At 54.7% G+C, this 16,799-nt stretch overlaps 1 protein-coding gene across 3 annotated transcripts in view; it reads left to right on the forward strand.

Moving 5' to 3' along the window:
- Positions 1-5,932, forward strand: part of POLL (DNA polymerase lambda) — an 8,453-nt gene extending 2,521 nt beyond the window's left edge. For 2 of the 3 annotated variants that reach the window (XM_005888089.3, XM_070363511.1), the window contains 6 exons: positions 33-195; positions 565-882; positions 1,637-1,810; positions 2,372-2,500; positions 4,469-4,637; positions 5,073-5,932. In XM_005888089.3, coding sequence (XP_005888151.1) covers positions 33-195; positions 565-882; positions 1,637-1,810; positions 2,372-2,500; positions 4,469-4,637; positions 5,073-5,437 — 1,318 coding nt within the window. In that variant the 3' untranslated portion in view covers positions 5,438-5,932. The remainder of the gene's footprint in view (positions 1-32; positions 196-564; positions 883-1,636; positions 1,811-2,371; positions 2,501-4,468; positions 4,638-5,072) is intronic. The other variant, XM_070363512.1, reaches the window with a different exon arrangement.
- Positions 5,933-16,799: the final 10,867 nt, after the last annotated feature.

Genomic DNA, 16,799 nt, shown 5'->3' on the forward strand with positions numbered 1-16,799 from the left:
TGGTGTCTTAACCTGCCATCACCATCCTGCAGGTACCTGGATCAAGCACAGCTCAGCAAGACAGACCAAGTCTCTTTTACGCCTCCTGGAGCTGGTGAGGCTCAGCCCAGGACAGCCCTGTCTCCTTCCCGACCTCCCACCAGACCTGTATCTCCTTCCTGGAGGGCAGATGCGGTTGCAAGCATCCAAGCCCAGGTCAGGAGTCTCCCAGCCCCCACGGCTCCCTTCTCCTGGGAACTAGATCACAGAAACAGGGAGGGCCTGGTGTTCAGAAAGTTTCAGGCCCCTGAGAGAGGACGGCTGTCTTTATTGAGAAGTCTTTTAATTCTTCCCAGCGTTCATCACTCCTGTATTTGCCTATCTACCACATTTCACTGGGGATCCTAGGGCTGGGCACTAGGGGAAGCCAGGTGGAACACGGCCCCACACTTAAGGAGATCCAGGTCTGTTGCAGAAAACCCAGCATCATACTTGGGTCTGACTAGGAAACTCAGCCCCCACCTCGAAGGAGCCCTCCTCATGGGCGGCATGAACTTACTGTCTCTTCTCCTTCCCTATCTCAAGACCAGCTCTGATGGTGAAGCCAGTGACGGGGAAGAGACCCAGGTTAGCGCTGCTGATCTGGAAGCCCTGATCAGCGGCCGCTACCCCACCCCCTTTGAGGGAGATGGTGAGCCTAGCCCAGCCCCCGAGAGCCTGGATAAGTGGGTCTGTGCACAGCCTTCAAGCCAGAAGGCAATCAACCACAACCCCCATATCACAGAGAAGCTGGAAGTACTGGCCAAAGCCTACAGCGTTCAGGGAGACAAGTGGAGGGCCCTGGGCTATGCCAAGGCCATCAATGCCCTGAAGAGCTTCCACAAGCCTGTCACCTCCTACCAGGTACCTGGGGGCCAGGGGAGGACATGTGGGGGGCTGGGTGGGGGTCTTCTGTAGTGGGGGTCAGGTGGAGGGCTTAACATTTTCTGATGTCTGGGACTTTCACAAAAGAAAACAGGGAGATTAATGAAAGCAGCTTGGCAAAAATCTTGATAATTACAAAAGCTGGGTGTTGGGTCTGTGGGGTTCAGTATACTCTTTTACTTTCGAGTTTTTCCGTAATAAAAAAGTTGCTTGAAAGTTGAGTCTCTGAAGATCAACAGGCCAGGGTTTGAATTCTGGTTCCCATTATTCACTAACTGCCTGACTTTAAGCCAGTTATTCAAATCCTCTGAGCATCAGTCTCCTCATGAGTAAAAAGGGACTAAGAATAGTAACAAACACAGTGTTCCCGTGAGGACTCAAAGGGATGACCCATGTAGTGCAGGACCCGATACAGGGTAAAGCCTCACACGGGCCCCCCTGCTGTGGTGATGCTGCCCAGTGTCATCACCGCTGCCCTTCCTCTGCTCCCTGTGCTGAGCTCCATCCTCTGGGAACCAGCAGACAAGTTACTCAGCCCACTCCAGCCAGACTTCTCATCTTCAGCTGTGCCCAAGCTTTACACAGCTATCAGTTGCCCACCAACCAGACTGGCTTTCACTCAAGACATCTGCTAAAGGAGTCAGTTTCCCCACTGCTGAATCTGCTCCTCCCATCTTCTCACCTTTCCTTCCTTCTCACCTTTCCTTCCTGCCTCTGCCTCCTCTTCCCCTAGGAGGCCTTTGGTATCCCTGGGATTGGAAAGCGGATGGCTGAGAAGATTGTCGAGATCCTGGAGAGCGGGCATCTGCGGAAGCTAGACCACATCAGCGAAAGCGTGCCTGTCTTAGAGCTCTTCTCCAACATCTGGGGAGCTGGAACCAAGACTGCCCAAATGTGGTACCATCAGGTCACATCCTGTCCTAGCCCCCACTTCAGTTTTACTGTATCTTAGAGCTCCTGTCCCACACTTCTCTCGCCCTATGCTTTGATGAGAATGAACCCAGACTAGAGAGGGATCACTTCTCAAAGGGACCAGGGCCCATGCAGATCCTCCCTTGGCTCTCAGAACTACCCTGTTTGGTATCTTTGAGGCTTAGTCTGTGGTGTAGGCAGAGATAAGAAGTATATTTCTCTGTCCCCCAGAAAAACAAGGGCCTTCCTGAGCAGACCAGACCTGGGGGCTGAGAATCCAGAACAGTGGTTCCCAAACCCAGCCATGCCCAGAATCACCCCCAGATTGATGAGATGATGAATGAGTGTTTTAGGATAGGGGCAGGGCTGGGTTGAGGTGTGTCTTCCATGCCCCGTGCCTTTCCCAAGTCCCACTGATTACAGACCCTGGGCTTGCTCCTGCCTCATGCTTTCCTTGGAGTCTAGAGATGATGAAAACCTTGTGTGTCTGCTTATTCACTGTCTCTTCGTTGGTTCTGGATCCTCATAGCCTTCCCATCTGGCTTCTTTATTTCAGGGTTTCCGGAGCTTAGAAGACATCCGAAACCAGGCCTGTCTGACTACCCAGCAGGCCATTGGCCTGAAGCATTATGATGACTTCCTAGACCGCATGCCCAGGGAGGAAGCTGCAGAGATTGAGCAGACAGTAAGCAGGTGTCCCAGGGCAGTAAGGAGAGCCACTGCTATAGGGTCAGGGCCTGGCTCAAAGCCAGGAACTCCTGATCCCTCAGTGGGGGAGCCCAGCAGGCAGAGGAAGCTGTGGGCCGCCAGAGACTGGAACTAGTGGGCAAAGAGCAAGTTGGCTTAGGTAGGGAAGGGTTGCAGCACTAGCTCTCTGGGGCAGGGGTCTCAGTATCAGGCAGAGTTAGCCCTGGCTTAGGTGCTAGGATGGTGTTAGGACTGGGTTAATGTCAGGGCTTGATCAGAGCTGGATTATGGTCAGAACTACTTGAAGATATTGGGATTTGAACTGGGCTAGGGTAGGGTGGATCAGGGCAGAGGTTCTTAACATTTTTTGACTCACAAACTTCTTTGAGAACCTAATGAAAATCATGGACTCTTCTCTGTCCACAATCTGTAAAAATGCACAAAGTTGTATATCTCTTTTCAGAAGTACATACCTTCTGCAGCCCTCTGAAGGCTGGTTCAAGGTTTGGGTTAGAATTGGTGTAAAGGCACAGTGCCAGTAGGATTAGGTTTGGGGTTGGAGGAAAGCTAGATCCAGAGTCAAGTTAAGGTTAGACCTGAATTAGTAGAGTTTTCTTAGTGTTGGATGCTTTTCGTTAAAATTTATGATTGTCCTAGAAATAAGGTTTGGCCAAGATTAGGGTTTGGTTTACAGTTGGGTTAGGGGTTAAATTCATGTAAAACCTAGATTAGAGGGAGACTAGGGTACATTTAGGGTGAGATGTATCATTTGTTCAGCTGGCATTAAGGTTAGGGACTGGTTTGCTCACTATGGCCTATGATGCTAATATGGCAGGACTCCCTGGAGACTGGCCCAGCTTAGCTAAAATCACCCTCCAGCTCTTCTCCCAGTCACGTGACTATGAGGCTGGTGTGGGATGGACAGGCAAGCGCCTTTGTCCACCCATCACTGGGCCTTAGTGCCAGTGATGACCTGTCTGTCACTCAGCCACGGTGTCTGGGCACAGAGAATGCCCCAGCGAGCCTCCAGCCCCAACCCACTGGAGCAGAAGGGTCCACTCTCCCCATTTAAGTTCTCCAGTTTTAGGAGGTTTTGATGGGATTATCCATCCTAGGCCTCCTCCCACACTCTCAAGAAGGGGGTTGAGGGGATTAGCAAAGCCTGCCTGTCAGGAGAATTGAAGTATCCAAAGTCCCAGAAATCTCAGTGTCCTGCGGTAGAGACTGGGAAGCTATCCGCATATGAAAGGCCTCAGTGTTTCTGGTGTGGAGACTAATGGGCTTAACCCACCCAGTGCACCCACCCTCGGCCCCACCCACTCAGTGCACCATGATCCCTCTGCCTCAGCTCCCTCCACACCGAGCCCCATTCCTCCAAGTAAGGATGTAGCCACTGGCTCAGATTTCCCTCCCTCTTTGCTCTCTCCTTTCCTTCCCTACACATGCAATTATATTTCTGGGTTCTGTCTCCCCAGAGGCCTGGACTAGGGGCACCCTGCCAACCACCTGTCAGGCTTCAAGCCCCAACTCACACACTCTGCATTTAGCTCTGAATCCAAAGATACCTGGGGCTGCTAAGACCTGGCTGAGGGCTCCTTGGCACCTGGCCCTCTGTACTCAGTGGAGCTTCACACACTTGGGTGTATGGGTTGGGGCAGACCCCAGAGAAGGTATGTCTGTCTGCTCTTGAAGAGCTCTAGAGGGAAAGAGCCACAGCTTCCCTCAGAATCCGAGCACAGCCTTCTCATCTCTCCCCAGGCTGCACCCAGTGGTGTGAGCGCGTTTTCTTCTCTTCTGTCCCAGCAAGGCACGCTCCCCAGGGTGGATGGAGCTCCTCTTCTGTTCCTTGAGGCTCTCTCTCAGGCTGGACCTTGCATCCAGGGATTGGCTTGGAACCCAAGGGGTGTGTGGGCTCCTGGGACAGGGAAGGCCCACAGCCCTCACCCTCCTCACTGTCCTCTCCCAGGTCCGGAAAGCAGCTCAGGCCCTCAACCCCGGGCTGCTGTGCGTGGCATGTGGTTCATACCGTCGGGGAAAGGCAACCTGTGGTGACATGGACGTGCTGCTTACCCACCCGGATGGCCGCTCTCACCAGGGCGTTTTCAGCCGCCTCTTGGACAGCCTCCGGCAGCAAGGTATAAGCCCCACCCCCAGGTGAGCAGGTGGGCAGGGGCAAGGTGGCCCCCAGGCTAGAGAGCCTCAAAGTTCCACCCCTAGGCAGGAAGCAGGGGAGGCTGCTCCACCAGAACCCACCTCTCCCCTGGGGCCAGAGCCACTGCAGGGAAGAGATGAATCAGCTCCTCACACCTCCCAGAGGTGCTACAGGTCAAGGGTTCATCGGATCTTTCCATGCCCTCAGTGTAGCGGGTGGGAGTGGGCCATAGGAGGAGTTACTATGCATATTCTATAGAAAAGGACACAGGCCTGAAGAAAGCCTGCAAATAAATGGACAAGCTGGGGACAGAGGACCCAGGGATAATCAGGAGAGGCCTGGGAGGTCAGACGGCCCTGGGCTGGGCAGCCCAGGCCCTGGCTCCCCACCCTGCCAGCGCCCTCCTGTGTTGGGCCAGGGTTCCTGACGGATGACCTGGTGAGCCACGAGGAGAATGGCCAGCAGCAGAAGTACCTGGGTGTGTGCCAGCTCCCGGGGCCAGGGCGGCGGCACCGACGACTGGACATCATTGTCGTTCCCTACAGCGAGCTCGCTTGCGCCCTGCTCTACTTCACCGGCTCTGCCCACTTCAACCGCTCCATGCGGGCTCTGGCCAAGACCAAGGGCATGAGCTTGTCAGAGCATGCCCTCAGCACAGCTGTGGTCCGCAGTGCCCAAGGCCTCAAGGTGGGCTCTGGCCAAGTGCTGCCCACCCCCACTGAGAAGGATGTCTTCAGGTTCTTAGGCCTGCCCTACCGAGAACCCGCCGAGCGGGACTGGTGACCTGGCTGCCCCTCTTGGCCATTCAGCCAGCCTCAGCAGGCTGAACCTCACTGCGTCAACCACTGGCTCCTCTGGGCTTGGGAAGGGCCAGCCTGGCTCCCAGGATGGCCTGGCGCTCTCTGCAGCAGGGTCAGGTGTTACCCTGTCTACCTCACCATTGCCCTCGAAGAGTTGTGCACATGGCCCCCTGCCCATTTTAGGCAGGAACTGGTACCTGGCTTGGGGCCAGCTTCCTGCTTTGGAGGCCCAGGCATCCCCACTTCTCTACCCCAAGGAGGGTCTAGCTACTGGGGGTGGGATGGGGGCTGCAGGGGAGAGGCACAATACTGTGGCCCAGCATCACCCAAGACCCTTCAGAGCAAACGAGCCGCTCCGAGATGCTTCCTCCACCCACCTCCCTAGCAGTGCAGCTGGCAGTGTGGGGCGGGGGCGCCCCAGGGTCAACGAGGACAGCATTTGAAGGCCAGGGGCCCAATAAAGTGCTCTTGAGATTCAGCCTGCCTGGTGTGTCTGTGAGCTGCTGTAGCCTCTGCCTGCCTTTCTCCTGGGAAGGGACAGAGACTGGAGGTGAATGGGAACCCAGGCAAGTTAACAGTTCTCCAAACGGGCCAGGCCTGAGTCAGCTCCTGAACAACTCAGAAAGGAGTAGGGGTGGACATTAAGAGGGAGGATTCGTGGAGCCGGGAATTAGGCCTGTCTACCCATCAGCATGTCCTAGAATAGGCAATACCTAAGGATGTGAACAAACGTAACAAGGCTCGGTGAAAGTGAACAGTTTCAAATGTAACAAGTGACCTGTGTGCCATTGACAGGGCTGAGACAGTCCGGGAACGCTGTGCTGCCTGGAGGAGGCAAGGGGCAACTTGGCAGGAAATAGCCTATTTGAAAAGGGTAAACCGTTCTCTTTGGGGATAACTAAACCTGCTTTAGAGAGGATGCTGTGTGCCGGGTGGGAATCAGAAGGCCAGGCTGGTAGAGGACTGAAAGTCGAGCTGAGGGGCTTAGTTTGAGCAGCTCGGAGAGGCCAGCTAGGGGTATCAGGGTGGTTTTGGAGGCCGGAGCTTACAGGACAGGAAAGATTTGGTGAGGGGAGCAGTCGGGTGGGAAGGTTTGGCATACCAAGTGTAATACGGCTCAGAGGCAAGAGAAGGTGGCTTCGAGGAGCCTGGGCCAGAGTTGGGATCCGCCAGAGTGTTGGCTGTGCAGCAGCGAAGGGGCGGGCCCCGAGTCCTGCATCTAATTGCAAACTCCTAGAGCTGGCGTTTATTGGCCTGGTCTCAGTCAGGGGATCCCAGCAAGCTTAGAATGGGCCCAACTCTCGCTCAGAGCCCTGAAGTCCAGCTGCTGGGTCATGTCAGGGAAGGAATCAAAAGCCACGGAGGCTGGGGGGCCCCTTTCACAGCTCAGTACCAACCAGAGAAGCCACATCAGAGGACTAGAAGGCTTCATAAGGGCGACTTCCCCAGTGGCTCAGTGGTAAAGAATCCTCCTGCTAATGCAGGATGCAAGTTCGATCCCTGGTTCAGGAATATTCCCTGGAGGAGGAAATGACAACCCACTCCAGTATTCTTGCCATTAAAATCCCATGGAGGAGCCTGGCGGACTGCAGTCCCTGGGGTCGCAGAGCACACGCACACAGCACAAGCGTTCGTGGCAGGTGAGCCTCTCGGAGCTTTTCCTACAGGGAGGTGTAGCTGCCTGGGCCCTGGAATGGACAAGAAGAGCTGGGACTCTCTGGGCCCCCCAGGTGTCAGGGTTGCTTTCGGCCCCTTAGGAGCTCAGCTAGTCTACTCTGGACTGGGGTCTCCGTGCCCGCCACTATCCCTAGCAAGGGGTGCAGCTGGTAGAAGCCCAAAGCCTGGGGTGTCTGCATCCAAATGTGGATGCTGCTACTTCCCTCTTGAGTGCCCCAGCCTGCTCAGCAGCCTCTCCAGCCCCAGAGGAGCAGGGCCTCCAGAACAAGGAGAAAGAGGAACCCGTGGGTCCCAGGATAACTTCCTGCACGCAGGAAGTCTTCAGAACCATAGGGAGGGATGGTGCTGGTTTCTGGGTCTGGAACCAGGGGCCTGGCCCCTCATCCTGCCATCTCTTAGAGGAAGGAAGGGGAGGTTCTCCCCCACCCCCAACCTCCCTGAGAGTCAGAATTCTGGAGACCACCTTCAAACCATGCAGATTCCTGGTCCTACATCCTGGCAAGGGCAACAGGAAATCATGGGTTAAAAAGAGTACCCACCCCCTCCAGAGAGACCCACCCTCAGGGCAGTGTCCTCTGGGCTTCTCAGGGACACTGGAGCCGGGGAGAATATCTAATGCAGGGACTCTGGTCCTGAGAAAGGCTGCCCAGTTAGGCAGAGGGGGAAGTTCTCTGAGTCCAAACTAAAAAAAGGGTACGACCAGCCACTTGAGAGCCTGAAATGGATTCCTGGGCAGACTTTCAACTCAGTGCCCCATCCTGCTGGAAGGGAGACTGGATTGTGGAGCCCTGGTGGGAACCGAGATACTGTCTTACAACTGAGCACCCCAAAACCACCACCCACTTACCACCTGGTCCTAATGAGGAGGAAGGGCCCCGCGGGCCTGCTTCCTGCCTCCAGCTCAGCTCATCATTGCTCTCTCCCTGAGCTTCAGTGGTCTCTGGCCAGACCACAGGTGTGGTTGGCAGGGTAACAGTCTCCCAAACTTATCCACAGTTTATTCTCTGGAACCTGTGAATATATTACCCTACTTGGTAAGAAAGGGATGTTGCAGATTTAATTAAGAATTTTGAAATGAGGAGATCAGCCAATAGGCCCAATCTAATCATGAGTCCTTAAAAGTGGAGAACTTTCCTGGCTAAGATTAGAGAGCTGTGATGAAGGAAGGAAGGTCAGAGAGATGTGATGTTTCTGCCTTTAAAGATAAACGGGGCTACCAGCCATGGAATGTGGGCAGCCTCTAGAAACCGGAAGAAGCAAGGAAACAGATCCTACTCTAGAGCCTCCATAACAGAACGCAGCCCTGCCAACACCTCAGTTTTATCCTGGGGAGACCTGTGTCAGACTGCTAAACAATAGAACTTGGTGGTGTGTTAAGCCATCGGGTGTGTGGAAATTTGTTACTGCAGTGATAGAGGACCAGTACACAGAGTGTGTCTTGTTCTTTCCCTGTACAAAGTGAGTGAAGGGATGGTGGGTATGAGCAGGCCCTGCTGTGAGGTAGAGGAGGTCCCTGGAAGTGCAGTAGGGTGTGGGGAAGGGGAGGGGCCTCCCCCCATGCCTGGAGTAGGGGAAAGGCAGGTGGTAGGCAAAGCTGGGGGCCCAGTCCTCATGGACGGGCTGCCCTGTGCTCAGTCTGAGGCTCCCAGTTTCCCTCTGACACTTTGAGCCGAAGGCACAATCCTCTCTGAGCTGCTTGGCCCCAACCCTGCCAACCTGGGAGCCTCATCTTTTCCTGACTTCCCTTGTAGCTCAGTTGGTAAAGAATCTGCCTGCAGTGCAGGAGACCCAGGTTCGATTCCTCGGTTGGGAAGATCCCCAGGAGAAGGAAATGACAACCCACTCCAGTATTCTTGCCTGGGAAATCCCATGGAAATCCCATGGACAGAGGAGCTTGGGGGGCTACAATCCATGGGATTGCAAGAGTCAGACACAACTTAGTAACTAAACCACAACCATCTTTTCCCAAGGCCTGGGTTGATAACATTGCCACTGAAAGGGGAACAAGACCAGGGCATACTTTCCTCCTGGGTTCTGGCTGTTCCTCATGAAGCAAATGTGGGCACAGGGCCAAGGTTTCCCAGGCCTAGAGTGGACATGGCGAGGAGGGCAGGCCCAGCTATGTCCTGTCCTCCAGGAGTAAAGGAATGGGAAACCCAGGCCCTTGGTCCTGCTTCACCACAGGGGAGTTATGAGTTCATGTCCCTTTGAACAGAATGGGATGCCTCTTGCCCAGACGAGGGACGACAGCTTGGAGAAGACGTTGGCCTTACTCCCTCTCCACTCCCCCAACAGGAGAGCCCCTTTCCAGGCCCTCCCCACACGGCAGCTACAGCTGTTGGGGCACCTGCTGCCCCAGGCCTAGGAGGGGCTCAGCCACCAGACCTTTAGCCCTCTGTTAGCTCTGCCCTTTAGTCCGGACTCCAGCCAGACAGTTTTCCAGAACACCTGAGCAGCCCTGCTTCTGAGCTCTGGGACTGGGGGACCCTCAGGCCTGAAGTCCCCAAACTGGCCTGAGACTCTGGGCCTCGCCCCTATTGTCTGAACCAGGGGTGCCAGCCTTGGTCCCCTAAGTGGGGGTAAGTACAGAAGCTGAGCTCCAGTGAAAAGCCTAGAGGGAACATCCTGAAAGACATCCCAGAGGTAAGGAGAGGACCCAGTGGTGGAGGGACTTTCGGCAGGGCTCTGGCACCAGGCCATGGGCCACTGCGTGGTGCTTGAGTGACTATGGAACCTCTGTCTGACCCTTCACTCTGCTGGACCTGGGGGCCTGGTGCTGATGGAGCGGGCAAATGGCCCCAGACATCGTGTTCCTCCAGCAGCAAGACACCCTGAGCCCTACCGCCCTCACCCACCGGGCTCTGTCTGGTTCCCTCAGCAAGGCTGCCACTGTGCCCTTGTCTAACTGCGGGGCCATTTGCCTGTGTGCCTAAAATACATCGCTGGGCCCGTGTTTGGGTGCTGCAGGCTCATGACTCTACATTTGCACATGTGTGTGGACAAGCCGGGTGTGTGTCAGTGTATCCACCAATCTCGACCTCGGTGTGCATGCCCCAGGGTCCTTAAAGGCTCTGGGCAGGGCTTGGGGCTGGATTGGGGGTCCCCAGAGTCCCTGTGGTGCTGGGTAGGGACTGCAGAAGGTGGTGGAGGCCCGATGGGCTCTGGACTCTGAGTTCTTGTGTCCTGGAGGCGGCCGCAGGGTGGGCCGCCTGCGTCAGCCTTGAGCGGCCATCAATAGCACGCGGTTAATTAATTTGATGGGAACAGCAGGGACCGCCGTTTGCATTTAGTGAAGTTCCAGGAACTTCCAACCTCATCTTCATAATTGGCCTCATAAATTGTAAGAAAGAGAGAGATCAGCAAAGCGGGAGGGAGGAGGGGCCGCTCGTCCGTCCTTATTTAATTTTATTGCTGAAATTCATCTTTTTAGCCTCCTCCAGAATCGGCTCTCCCTGCCGGATTTGCCTAATCATGATAAATTAATATTCATTTCCCCGCCTCTTACCCAGCTCCTGCGCTCGGATAGAGTTGGGGTGGGTCTCCTTCCAGCCCCTCCACCACGCCTTGGTGGGAGCCTGAGAAAAGAGGGGCTGTGTTACTACAAGGGGTGGAGGGTGTGGGGAATGTGGGATGATTGATTGGGCTCCTAGAGGACACACTCCTGAGACCCCAGACCCATCCCTGGGCAAGAATACTCCAGAGGGTCTGGGATGCTGGGATCAACTACCCCTGCCCAGCAGGGTCTGGGCGGGAGGGGCAGGAAGAGGCCACGAAGGCATTTTGGAGACCCAGAGGCTGAGACTGGGAGCAGTTAGGATGGATCTGGGAGGTGGATTCTGAAGGTCGGCACCAGGTGAGAGGTGGGGGGAAGGGACCTGGTCTTTGCCCCTCTTCTCCATCAACTAGGTGTAGGCTACCTTGCCCTGTGAAGACTCCAGGGGGGACCCACTCTAGTCTGTGGGGCTTCACAGACACCCATAGTCTCTGGCCAACAGAAGTGGCTACTTCCCAACAGCCCAGCCCAGCTAGGTGGCTGGGCCTCTTACACTGGGCACCTTGGCTCTGCTGTGTGTGCGTGTTAGTTGCTCAGCCGTGTCTGACTCTTTGTAACCCCATGGTCTGTCTGTAGCCCACCAGGCTCCTCTGCCCATAGAATTCTCCAGGCAAGAATATTGGAGTGTGGTTAGCCATTCCCTTCTCCAGGGGATCTTACCAGCCCAGGGATCGAACCCAGGTTTCCTGTCGTGTGGCTGTACTGCTTTTCCCAGTAAGGCCCTTTCGCAGACCTGCAGGAGTGTTTCTGGAAGGGTTAGGCAAATCCTGAGCAGTGGGGCCCCTGAAGTCCAAAGGGGCAGATGCTCTGTCTTCTTGCCTCATAATCAGTATGTGAGATATGGGAGGGATTTAGATTTTATCCACCACCTTACCCCATTTTACAGATGAGGAAACTGGACCGAAAAGAGGAGGTTACTGACCCAAGGTCTCACAGAAGTTGGGGCAGGGGGCTGTTTCTATCCCATCTTGCAAGATGGGTGTGGTGGGTAGGATTCTCTGAAAAACCCCAGTGACTTTTGCCCTTGTGCAACTGTCTCCCTTTTGAGTGGGAGTAGAGGCTTCAACTCTGAGGAGGTGCTACTCCTGCAGTTACGCTACCTCATATGGCAAATGGAAGACTATATGGGTGGGTCTGGTCTAATAATGTGAACCCTTTAAAAGGAGTTTTATTAAGCTATTAGCAGAAGGGGTAAAGAGATTCAAAGCATGAAGGCTCAGCATGCCTCTGCTGGCTCTGAAGATAGAAGGGGACTTGTACAAAGAGCAGGGAGCAGCCCTCAGCTGATACATAGCAAGGAAATGGGGACCTCAGTCCTACAACCGTAAGAAGCCAAATTCTGTCAACAAAGAGAATGAGTGTGGAAGCTGATCTTTCCCAGAGCTTCCAGATAAGAGCCCAGCCTGGTTAACACCGTGATTTAGGTCTTGCGGAACCCTAATCAGAGAATTCAGCTGAGCCTGCCTGGACTTCTGGTCTACAGGATTCTGAAATAACGGGTCTTGTTTTTAGGGGCTAAGTTTGTGATTTGTCATCACTTTTGTGCAGCAATAGAAACCTAATATGCAGGGCTTAGGGGAAGGGTATCTTACGAGGGTCCTACGATGGGGGAGGGAGATGAAGTTGGGGGAGGTCTGAGGCTCTATCCTAAAGCTACTTCCCTCTCTGCACCAGCATTCCGACAGGGCAACAATTGACTGAAGCTGCCGCCTAGTTCCAAAGTTCTCATAACTCCCTGTTGTTTCACTTGGGACCAAACCCTCATAAGCATTGAAATTTGTGAGTCCTTCCAGGTGGAGTCTGGACCCCTGTGTAATGAGGAGTAGCAAGTTCACCTCACAGGAATGGGTCCTCCTGTGAGGAGAACAGGAAGAGCCTCTATGGAATTGGTTCGGGCAGAGGCTTCTAGGATGTGGGTAGGGGCCAGCTGGTAATTTAATGCACTTTCAAACCAGAGTTCCTCTTCCCCCGAAACCAGTTTTCAAAAACTATCTATTCATGTGTCCTAGGTGGGTGCTGGCAAAAGATGGTTTTGATTCCCACTGGAAGATCCCAGCATCAGTGGATTTTGAGGAAGACCAATTGACATTTTGAAAGTTATGGAAAGTCTCCAGCGAGGAGCCCTGGGTTAGCTGCACCTTATTTCCGGGGTTATTCCAGCAGCATTTATTGATTAACTCTGAGCCTGGCCAGTCCACCCTTAACCCAGCCCTGCTTGTGGACTTCCCAATAGCTTCCCAATAGCCATATTGGTACTTGTATTATCTCCATTTGGCAGATGAGGAAAGAGAGGCCCAGAGAGATTCATTCACTTGTGCTAACTCACACAGCATTGAGAACAGCTGGGTTTCATCTCAGATCTCTGTGATCCAGGGAGCCCAGCTGGTTTTCCTGGCTCCCGCTCTGGAAAAAGTTCTAGCCCAGTTCTAACTGGACTGTCTGCTAGCTTCTCTCCCTCCTTCTCCCACATGCCCAAGGAGAGAGTCCTGAGCTTTTCAGAGTCTGTGGAGGTTCCTGATGCTTATATTGAAGGACACAGTCCCTAGCCCTGAGAACTGGAGTTTTTGACTTTTTAAAAGGTATCTATTTATTTGGCTGTGTCAGGTCTTAGCTGTCGCACGCAGAATCTTTAGTTTGTGGGATCTTTTATTAATAATTGCAGCGTGAGGAATCCTTAGTTGCAGCACGTGGAATCTAGTTCTCTGACCAAGAATTGAACCCGGGGCCCCCTGCACTGGGAACATGGAGTCCAAGCCACTTGACCACTAGGAAAGCCCTGAGAACTGGAGTTTTGAATCAGCAAAGGCCCACTTGTCCTGAGATGGAACCCCTCCCCCACAACATCCCACCTCCCTTAGGGAATTAGTAGTATGAAGACACTGACTCTCAAACTCCTGCCCTGCTAGAGGTGAGGGTCCTGGCTCTATAGCTCCCATCTATCCCTACATGCCCGGCCTATCCCCCTCACCCCCCAACACCGGACCCCTCCCTCATAGCTCCACACATTGGTGACTTATTCCCACATGACTCTAGGCAGGGCTTGACAGGGGCCAGCCTGGCTTGAGAATCTCCTCCTCTCTGCTCCAGGCTTCCTCTGTGGAATTCTCTCTCTTCACTATGACCATGGGCTCTGCTCTCCTGGAGAACTTCGGGGCCACTGTGGCAAGGGCCTCCCTACCTGCCAGGCCAGACACCCCATTGGAAAGTATCACTCACTGTCCTGCCCCTCTTCCTTGAAACTGCCTAATGGGGAGAAAGCCCAGGATCCTTAGGCTCTGGCTCCACGAGAGAGGGACCCAGAGGTCACGCCCTCTACAGTTCCACTCTGTGCCAGGAAACAGTCCCGGATTCCCACCTCTGGGGCCAAGGACTGCAGGCCCCACCTCAGAGCTTCTGCGAATTAAGGTCCCCCGACTTTGAGGGCCTCCCCCGCGCTCCCCCACCCAAGTACCTTTGGAAGTTGCAGGGCCAAGTGGAGGAGGGCTCCAGAGAAATGCCCTGAAGGAGCCCCATCTGTTGCCCCGTGAGGTATAGACTCGGACTTCAGATGCCCCTCCAGAGCCTGGCTCCACAGCAAGAGAAACGCTCTCTCCGCTCCAAGCTTCAAGTTCTATCTTGCTGGTGGCCCTCACTCCCTTCACTCCTCTGGATCTGACACACAGGCCTCTCTGGGATCTGGAATGGGAGCTGCTGCTCCGAAGCAGAGGATGGCGAGATAGAGGAGTGCTCCATGGCGCCTCCTAGTGGGCGGGGGCGTCACCGCGAACGGGTATCTGGCCGGGGGCGGGGTTTGGACAGGGTGGGGCCGGCGCCGCCGCCAGGTGTGATGGGCTGAGGATGGAGCGGGTATAGAGGCCGACAGGCGCTCTTCCCGGAAGGCGCCAGCAGAGGGCGCGCGAGGACCGGTCAAGAGGCCCGGCGCTTGCGAAGGCCTGGGATGGGGGTGTGGTAGACAAGGCTGCAGGTGCCCTGGAGGAACCGCCCAGGGGCTTCTCTCCGACTCCCCCGGGTGGGAGCTGGGGCTGGAAGTGTCCGGACTGCGCGGCCCTTCGCTCCTCAGGCAGAGGTGGCCGATGGGGATGTGGCCTAGAGTGGGAGGGTAGACCTTCCCTATTACCGGGCAAGGGAGTAGGGTCTGTAGATTCAGGACTGGTGACCTTGATGCTGAATCTGGTAGGACCCCCTTCCTCAGACACCTCAGGTCGAAATTCTGTGCCTCAGTTTCCCCCTGCGCGAGCTCTGTCCTTGTTCCCGGAAGCTCTAAACTGGGGCACCAGGTGGGGTGACCCAATGAAAGGAAATTAGTATGCCCCAGTTCCCGCCCCCCACCTCTTCCCGTTTATTACCCTGACCTCGCCAACCTTGAACCCAGAGCTTGGGGGAAGTAGAAAAAGATGGGAGAGGAGAAGAGTGAGTGATGGAAGAAGTGACACTGTAAAAGCAAATGGAAGGGGAGGATGGAGGAAGAGGAAGGGGAGGAAGAAGGGAAGGAGGAGGGCGTGGGTCGGTGGGTGGGTACGAAGAGGGGCTTAGCCCTCTTAGCGGAAGCTCTCCCGAGACGGGCTAACTGCGCCTGCTCTCAGCTGTGATGAGGCCTGAGCTCTCCGCTGCATCCCGGAACCATCGCTCTGCCAGTTGCCCGCCTCCAGCCTCCATGATTTATAGCTGGGCCAGGCCGGGCGACCTTGGATGGATAACTAATGAGGGGTCAATAACGCTACAGAAAAAGTGAACTGGTAAGGGAGGAGGAAGGAGGCCCGTTAGCCGCCCCATCTCTTTCCTCCCAGCATCTTCTCTCTAAATCCCTGGGCCTCTCATTCAGGCCCCTCACTGGGAGGGTTTCCCTAGGGACTCTTGATGGGGTCTGAGAGGCGATGGTTAACATAGCTGAAATAGGCCAGGTGGACCAGGACATACTGGAGAGACCCAAAGTGCCTCACATGAGGGAGAGGAAGTCTGGAAATGCCCCCTGCCCCCATTCGGTGGCCCAGAGACAGTCACATATTAAGGAGCCAAAGTTAGTAGGTAGGGTTCCTGTGGGGCAGAAGACAGGGCACCCTGGGAAAAAAACAGAGAGTAACCCCAGCACCCTCCATTCCCCCTCAGCCATCTGCATCTGGCTCTCTCAGTTCATCTGTATCTCAGGAAACACATTCTGCTGCTCTGCATCCAAGTTACCCAGTGTCAGAATGTTTACCTTAGCCGTCAAGGGCACCTCCTGTTTGGCCTCATTTGGCATTGGGCCCTGAAAATTATATAGCCAGTCTTGGAGCTAGGGATCTCTCAGGTTGATAGAGTAAGACAGAGGAGCAGGTGGGGGAAGAAGGCAATGAGTTTGGGGGATCAGGGAGTATATGAGAGTCTGGATGTGGAGTCAGGGGTTGAGAAGATGGGTAGTGTCTCCCTCCCTGGGGTGGGAGTTAGTGCCTTGCATATAGGAAGGTGGGTTGTGGGAGGTAGAGCCTGAGTCTCAGCATCTCCATCATCTGGCTCCTACTGAGAGGAGACCAAAACATCCTTCTTCCAGTCTGCCAATTCCCCTCCCCCTATTCAAGGTCACCTGGGTCATCCTCTGGATCCCCAGTCCATTTTTAGCACCACAGGGAACCGGAGTTGGGGGGAAGGAAGCAGCTCTCTCAGTACCTGGCCTAATTGAATGTATCTCCCTTAATTATCTGTCAGCATCGAGGTGCTGGCCTAAGCGCTTTTTCACCTTATAGTCCCATTTTGTGGATGAAGAGTTAAAGCTCAGAGAGAGGAGCAGTCAGCCAAGGGAGGAGCTGAAACTTGAATTCAGATCCTCTGGCTCCAAATCAGAGCCCTTCCCTGCCCATCATCTCAGGGTCCTAGGCTCACCATTAACTCCTGCCCAGCTCAGTCTGCAAAGAAGACATCCAGTGAGGGACCCCTGGAACAAGGGCACTCTTTCCCCAAAGTAGACATAGGGTGACAGAAAAACCCTGGAGGAAATACAGGGCAGTGGTAACGGGGTAGGGCACCATGTTAGGGCTTGATTGTAACCTCCCACCATGGTGGGGGACCAGATGCCCAGTGCACATATGTGGACTTGCATGTGCTCATTCACACATGTATTCACTTATTCTTGCAACAAACA

Source organism: Bos mutus, chromosome 26, assembly GCF_027580195.1.
Source record: "Bos mutus isolate GX-2022 chromosome 26, NWIPB_WYAK_1.1, whole genome shotgun sequence".
Classification (NCBI taxonomy): Eukaryota; Metazoa; Chordata; class Mammalia; order Artiodactyla; family Bovidae; genus Bos; species Bos mutus.